Source organism: Pangasianodon hypophthalmus, chromosome 7 (assembly GCF_027358585.1).
Source record: "Pangasianodon hypophthalmus isolate fPanHyp1 chromosome 7, fPanHyp1.pri, whole genome shotgun sequence".
Classification (NCBI taxonomy): domain Eukaryota; kingdom Metazoa; phylum Chordata; class Actinopteri; order Siluriformes; family Pangasiidae; genus Pangasianodon; species Pangasianodon hypophthalmus.
The window spans coordinates 29,766,078-29,773,577 of NC_069716.1; the positions used below are offsets into that span (position 1 = coordinate 29,766,078).

Below are 7,500 nucleotides of genomic sequence, written 5' to 3' on the forward strand. Positions count from 1 at the left end.
GGGAATAAGCTGAAGGAGACGTTGCTGCCGTGTCTCAACCTGCTGACGGAGAGCGCTCGCATCCACCGGGAGACACGCAAATTCCTACGGATGAAAGTGAGAGAAACAAAATAAAACATTTACGTCGATTAACGATCATCGAGAGAAAATTTGATGTTCATCGTAACGTTAAGAATTTTATTTCTATAAAATTACAGAAAGAGACACGGCGCAGTTATTCTCTGCACGAGGCTTCATTACAGACTAACTGTAGGGGTGCCAATAAATTTAAAATAATCGCTAAACAGAAAATTTAAATTAAATACATCCATGTCATTAGCTATTTATATTTATATATAACAATGAGCAAATTTCAGTCAAAAGGAAACGATTTGTAGCATTCTAGACTCTGATTGGTCAGAAGGTGTTGATTAGTTTTCTATAACAGCAGAAAACCTTTTTCTCTTATTAAGTTGAAGAGAGAGAATAAAAAGGCTGGTGAGGGAACGAGTGTTTATAGCTGCTATAACGTAAGCGACAACAGGAACTAACTTGAAATAACATTAAATATAACTGTAAATGGATAAAAAATATGATGTGTCATTGTTTAATAAATAAAAAGTTGACAATAGCTGTGGTATAAGAGGAATAAAACACTTGGTGACGTCTTGTTAGAGGAAAATAGTAAAACTCTGTTGTTGGTGAGAGTAACTCCGCTTCGTCACATTTGTTTTGCGATAACTCTGTGTGTGTGTGTGTGTGTGTGTGTGTGTGTGTGTGTGTGTGTTCAGGTTCTCCCCCCGCTGCGTGATGTGAAGAATAAGCCCGAGGTGGGGAACGCTCTGAGGAATAAACTGGTGCGTCTGATGACTCACATCGACACGGACGTGAAGACCTGCGCCGCTGAGTTCCTCTTCGTGTTGTGTAAAGAGAGCGGTGAGACTGTTACATTTACGTTATGTAAATGAATATATGAGATTTGAGAGGTTTGATGCCCTGTGTGTGTGTGTGTGTGTGTGTGTCTCAGTGTCCCGCTTCATTAAGTACACAGGTTATGGGAACGCTGCAGGCCTGCTGGCGGCTCGAGGTCTGATGCGGGGCGGCTGGGAGCCGGGACATTACTCCGAGGACGAGGACAGCGACACGGAGGAGTACAGGGAGGCCAAGCCACAGTGAGTGTGTACCAACCTCAGTGTCACATCTCCAGTGCTGCGTGTGTGTGTGTGTGTGTGTGTGTGTGTGTGATGAAGAGTGTGTTTGTGTTGTGTTAGCATTAATCCTGTGACGGGTCGAGTGGAAGAAGAGCAGCCGAACCCGATGGAGGGAATGACGGAGGAGCAGAAGGAGTACGAGGCCATGAAGCTCGTCAGCATGTTCGACAAACTCTCCAGGTAAACACTATCTATCTATCTATCTATCTATCTGTCTGTCTCTATCCATCTATCCTTTTATTTATTTATTTTATTTTATTTTAAAACATGACTTTCTGAAAACACGTCTATAATAAATGAGTGAACTTCTACATGGAATTCGTTCCGTAACATTATATTCATTTTATTACTAAAACTTCAGCAAGGTTTCATTTTCAGGAGCCACGAGCGCTGGACAGAAGGCATGAACTTTGTGTTAAGAGTTTGGTGAAGTACAGTACATTTGCCACTAGGGGGCGCAGCTGACGTTTCCTCAGAGAGAAGTTACACTAGGGGGAAAAAACACTGCAGGAGTTTCATCTATATTTTTATTTTAAATGGCTAAATATTCACTAAAAACAATATTCTTAACTAAATGTAATGATCATAACATCCCAGAAATTCCACATGGACATTCCACACTCTCGTAATTACACTTTTCCTGTTAGTTTCACTCCAATTACTGAATATTTCACATTTTAAACCTGTCATTGCTTCTCCATCAGAGTTTCATCATAGTAGAACCTGTCAGGAACACTTGAAGAACCCTTTTTTTCCAGAGTGTAGATATTAGGCTTGAGGATGAAACTAAACCGAGTGTTTTAGGGATAAACGTTGTGTTAATAATTAATTTTGTAAAAATAGATAGAAATATACTCTAGCTGCAAGCAGCGATTAAGGGGCCAAGCACTTTCTGGCCTTAGTGATGGAGGAAGACCAGAAGACATTGGGACCATCAGCACTTGCTCCTGAGGTTTAATGTCAAATATGTCAAGCCGTTGCTGAGATATGACATCACTTCCTGTTTGGTGACTATATTATCAAATTCATTTACGCATTACGGATCAGAGAAACAAGTTTGTGCTCATGATGATTCCAGGTTTGGTGATGATTTGACAAAATGCGTAGTAGAAGAAATGGGAAAAAAATTAAAAATGGTGGAAAAATCAAAATGGCGGAAATCCAATATGGCGGAAATGAACATAATGGGGTGTGTTGAAATTGGTATGACTTAAAAAAATCAGAGGAAAGTGGAATCAAGTTTCTGTAAAGTCTGGGTTTCAGAGTTATTATTGCTAATGTGTGTCCATGTTTGCCCTGTGGACTGAGTGTACTGTGGACTGACAGACTCCCATGTGGAACTCTAATAAAAAATGAATAATAACGGTACCTTTGGTGCTTGGCCCCCTGATGTTGAGCGTTATTGTCGGAAATCCCTGATGAGTTCTTCAGTTCTTTCAGTTCTGAGTATAAACGACGAGGTACACGAGCGAAACGTCACGAGTCGCTAAACGAGTGTTTAGATCTACGGGTTAAAGGTTTGTGTGTGTTTTATTTTTTAATCTCAGAGATCATGTGATTCAGCCCATGAAGCTCGGCCCGGATGGAAAAATGACCAAACTGGAGCCACACGAGCTTCACTGTCTCACACAGCAGCCGTTTACTGAGCGCCAGAGGAACGATGAAGACGAGGAGGAGGAAGAGGAGGAGAACTCTGACTGAACGCGCTCAGAGAGACTGGTCATGTTCAGCGGTCAGGAGGAGGAAATGACCTCAGAGTGAGATTTTAAATAACAACTCAGCCCGTGATGGAGAACACACACACACACACATTTGTCTTACTATCTTTGTGAGGACTTTGACATAATGATTAACACTGCTAATTAACGCTACGCTACACTGAAATCTAACACTAACCTTTCAGCTCTTTTAGTGTTTTTTCTTTTTGTAAAAGCAAAGTTTTCCTCATGAGGACCAGCCAGATTTCCCCACAAGGTCAAAACTCCGACATTCTGATCATCAAGGGAACATCTGGTCCTCACCAAGATATAAAAACACACACACACACACACACAGGTTATTGCTGTGCTCAGTTTCAGTCTCACTAAAGACCTTCTGTAATACAGCGTGTGTGAGTGTGTGTGAGAGAAAGAGACATCAATACGGAATAAATCTTTCTGCTTCTTTCTGTTCCGTTTATTTAATTATTTATTTTGTTTTCTTCATGCTGATGTTTTAAAGCTTGGACCTGAAACCAGCAGCGTGAAGCTTCAGCGCGACTCGTGTGTATGATTATTATTTCAAAGGAACATTTCTGCATTTTTTTCTGGATAATTCGTTACATAAAGTCGAACTGAAACCGCTGATTGGTGTAACAGTGGCGTGAGAGCTGAACGCACTCGTGTGTTTATATTTACTGAATGTTTTTTTGATGTTCTGTGATGATATGATGTTTTATGACGGCTTGTTGTCAGTCAGATGAATAAACAAAGCTGGGTTTTAGTTCTGATTCTGTGGAGATGGAGATCAGCGAGACGCTCCGGTGTCGTGTGTGTGTGTGTGTGTGTGTGTGTGTGTGAATAAGAGTGTAGAACTTCACACACATTTTGAGTGTTACCTGGTCAGGACCATCTGCTAGATAAAGACAAACTCAAGAAATAAAAATGAAAGGTTGTTGAACGTGCGTGTGCACTGCAGCTTTAGACGCTCTTCAAGTCATGTTTCTCCTTTTATTTTACTGCTAGAAGCATTTTCTGAAAAGAACAGAAGACTATTAAAAATATATTATGTGTAGTTGTATTTTTCCACAATAAAATTGACAAAATAATCACAAAAACAAAACTTGAGGTATTTTTTCCCCTCCAAAGATGTAGAAATCGAATTCTATTAGCGCTTTAATACTGTTCCAATTCAGTGCATGGAAACTGATATTTTAATTATTAAATCATTTGTAGCACAAATAATAATAATTATAATATTCTATACTTGTGTACTTTTACGTCCTTACATTTATTTTTGAACTTTTCACTTCAGCTATCACATTAGTTTTAAATCATTTTATTTTTACTACTTAATTTTGCAGCACTTTGATCTGCTCCATTTAAAAGTTCTCTATAAATAATAATAATAATAATTATAATAATAATAATTATTATTATTATGCAAGACAAGAATTTAAGACAACATACTGTAGATTTGAGCTGTTCACATTCGAGAAAAACAAACATTTTTGTTTGTGTTTTAAAAAAAAATGTGTAAAAGTTATTCATGTTTGATTTGAGGAAAGAATTAATTCATCTTGCTGGTAAAGATAGCATTTTATTTTAAAAAAAGATGGAAAAAAAGATGAACAAAAAAGAGCCTGGTGATGCATGATTGAAGCGCTGTGAGGAATCTCGCTCGGTCGCGGCGTTCTGCACGTACAAAAAAAGTTCCACTCGCAGAAAAAAACGTGGAGGTTTCCACAGGCCATCAGTAAGAGTGTGTGTGTGTGTATGTGTGTGTGTGTGTGTGTGTGTGCGCGCACTCGTTCGCTACATGCAACTGGACTCCACCTGAGCTTCAGGGTTTACACTTTAGAGGGAAGAAGATTTACAGCACGGCCTCAATAAGTTAAAAACTATAGCAAAAGGTTCTTTCTTCTCAAATCTCGCTAGATACATTTACAATATAATACCTGTGACAAAATAAACCGTTCCCGGATTTAAAATGCACCCCGAAATCATCACCACCATCATCATCACCACCATCATCATCATCATCATCGTCATCATCATCATCATCATCATCGTCATCACCGTCGTCATCGCGAATAAAACGAGATTTACATGTTTGCGTTATCGCTGTCGCTTTTTTTTTTTTTTTTTTTTAACTTGGAAATTAAATACCAGAGGAAAAAAAAAATTATAATAATAATAATAATAATAATCAGCTTATGGTGTATTTTTGGTCACACTACATGTTCCAATTAGTTTTTCGTTTCTGTAATAACATTTCTCTTTTATAAAATATTTTTATTCATACAATCCTTTGTAACTATAGCAACAGTACTGTTAACGTTCGAGTGGCGAGATTTCGGACAGATCACCTCAGAAGAACAAGAAGTGTAGAAACGAATGCGAAAGAAAAAAAAAAAAAAAAATCATCGTGGTGTTTAATCTCCTCTTCATACAGGCCGAGGTTCTGTACAGGTTACGTTTAACGTCAATATTGCTGGTCCTGGTCACGTGATCCGCCACGCCCAATCACACCGGGCCGTTCACCACCGCCGCCGCCGCCGCCTCCGCCTCCGACGCACACTGCTCCGTCCTGAACACACACACACACACACACACACACACACACACACTTCATGAGCTTCAGGATTAAAAAGTTGTTGATTATTTTCCTCTAACAGCACGTCACCGAGTGTTTTATTCCTCTTACACCACAGCAACTTACCAACAATTACAACTTCTTATTTATTAATGAACGACACGTCAGGCTTTTATCCGTTTATAGTTACATTTAATGTTGGTGCAAGTTAGTTCCTGTTGTCGCTTACGTTACAGCAGCTATAAACACTCGTTCCCTCACCAGAGTCTCTTTATTCTCTCTCTTCAAGTTAATAAGAGAAGAAATCGCAGCTTGTTCCGCATGTTACTGAGAAACCGCAAAGAAGCGTAAACTCCTCTGTCCTGAAGACGTCGCAAAACTTGACTGTTACAAAGCGCTGACACTGGAGACTCATTCCATAAACGTCAAATAAACATCTCCTTACAGAAAACATCACCACGTCCCTGTGAATGAGCTGTTACTATAGAAACGTACTATAGAACGTATCAGAGCGAGCGCATTAATATAAACCTGCACTACTGTCAGAGCTGCTGTTATAGAGAATTAATCAACACCTTCTGACCAATCAGAGTGCAGGATTCAGCAGCGTTGTGTAAAGAAGGCTAACGCACAGAGATAAAAACACGTAGCTGTAGTAGTGTAGTGTTTTACAGTTTAATGTTATAAATGTTGCAGAAGTCTTTTGTGTCGTCCATCAGTCTGTTCTTTCAGTAATAGCCGCTAAGAATCAGCTAGATGTACTTGCTCTACGCTTTTACTTTAAGAACAGGGAAAAAAACCTACATTCAAAAAACAGTAATAAAAATAATAAGGACATTCGGATGATGCAACGCACTCGTGCTGTTACTCACTTGGCTTCCTCCATGGCCGCCGCGTTCTCCAGAGGACCGTTGAGAACCTCACACGTAGCTTTCGTCTTCTCTTCTACATGCTTTACACTGCGAGATACAAGTGTGTGAGAGAGAGGGAGAGTGAGGGAGAGAGAAACAGAGAGAGAGAGAGAGAGAGAGAGAAACAGAGAGAGACAGAGAGAGAGAGAGAGAGTGTGAGGGAGAGAGAACGAAAGAGAGAGAGGGAGGGAGAGAGAGAGAGAGTGAGTGAGTGAGGGAGAGAGTGAGAGAGCAACCTGTCAGATCTGTGAGAGCAGGAGGAATTGAACTCAAGAGTCAGTGACTCGTTACTGCACTCATTCGCATGTTGTATGTAATTGAGTAACAGCCCTTCTCCCCAGTGATTAACCCCGAGTAACAGCCCTTCTCCCCAGTGATTAACCCCGAGTAACAGCCCTTCTCCCCAGTGATTAACCCCGAGTAACAGCCCTTCTCCCCAGTGATTAACCCCGAGTAACAGCCCTTACCCTGATTTGGGGCAGTTATTCGCCGTCTCGTTCCTCTCGCCCTCGCTCTCGCTCACTGCGTACTTGGCAGATGTGTCTTCAGAGGTAGATGTGTTCTCCTCCTCACTGAAATAAACACACACAGTACAGTGTTTATAACCAGCTCATCTCTTCTCTGAGACACACACACACGCACACGCACACGCACACACACACACACACACACACACACACACACACACACACATGCACAGCGGGAGTGGAGCACATTCAAAAACAACGGACTGAACAGAAGCGTGTGAGGGGGAGGGGCTGGAGCGAGAGAACGAGACGATGGGGAAGCGCGGAGGCGGAGTCGGGGATGAGATGATGGAGGTGTGAGTCACTAATCACGGACGGTGTGGATGGATACAGGCATGTGCTCATCTTCAGTATCGGGAAACAGTTTATCGAACAGCGTGATCGATGTGAAAGCTGTATCCATGGTTACGGAGTCAGACCTGCCGACCACGAAGAGGAATAACACGCAGTCCGGAAAAGAGGAAAGAAGCTGCCGCTCGTCTGATTTAGTCAAGACGTTCACTGCGGCTGAAAAACTTGGGTTAAATATCTACTTGTGATTATTTTCTGTTTAACTTCCAGGCCTGTATTAGTGGTTTA

General features: G+C 40.9%; 2 protein-coding genes across 2 annotated transcripts in view; one reads left to right on the forward strand and one right to left on the reverse strand.

Moving 5' to 3' along the window:
• The window catches only part of ric8a (RIC8 guanine nucleotide exchange factor A), a 10,816-nt gene extending 7,145 nt beyond the window's left edge, over positions 1-3,671 (forward strand). The window contains exons 6-10 of the mRNA XM_034305902.2: positions 1-96; positions 771-915; positions 1,007-1,151; positions 1,251-1,370; positions 2,738-3,671. Of these exons, the coding sequence (XP_034161793.2) occupies positions 1-96; positions 771-915; positions 1,007-1,151; positions 1,251-1,370; positions 2,738-2,891 (660 nt within the window). The 3' untranslated portion in view covers positions 2,892-3,671. The remainder of the gene's footprint in view (positions 97-770; positions 916-1,006; positions 1,152-1,250; positions 1,371-2,737) is intronic.
• Positions 3,672-3,949: 278 nt separating this feature from the next.
• Positions 3,950-7,500, reverse strand: part of ppp6r3 (protein phosphatase 6, regulatory subunit 3) — a 37,587-nt gene continuing 34,036 nt past the window's right edge. The window contains 3 exon segments of the mRNA XM_053235612.1: positions 3,950-5,477; positions 6,356-6,442; positions 6,862-6,966. Coding sequence (XP_053091587.1) covers positions 5,414-5,477; positions 6,356-6,442; positions 6,862-6,966 — 256 coding nt within the window. The 3' untranslated portion in view covers positions 3,950-5,413.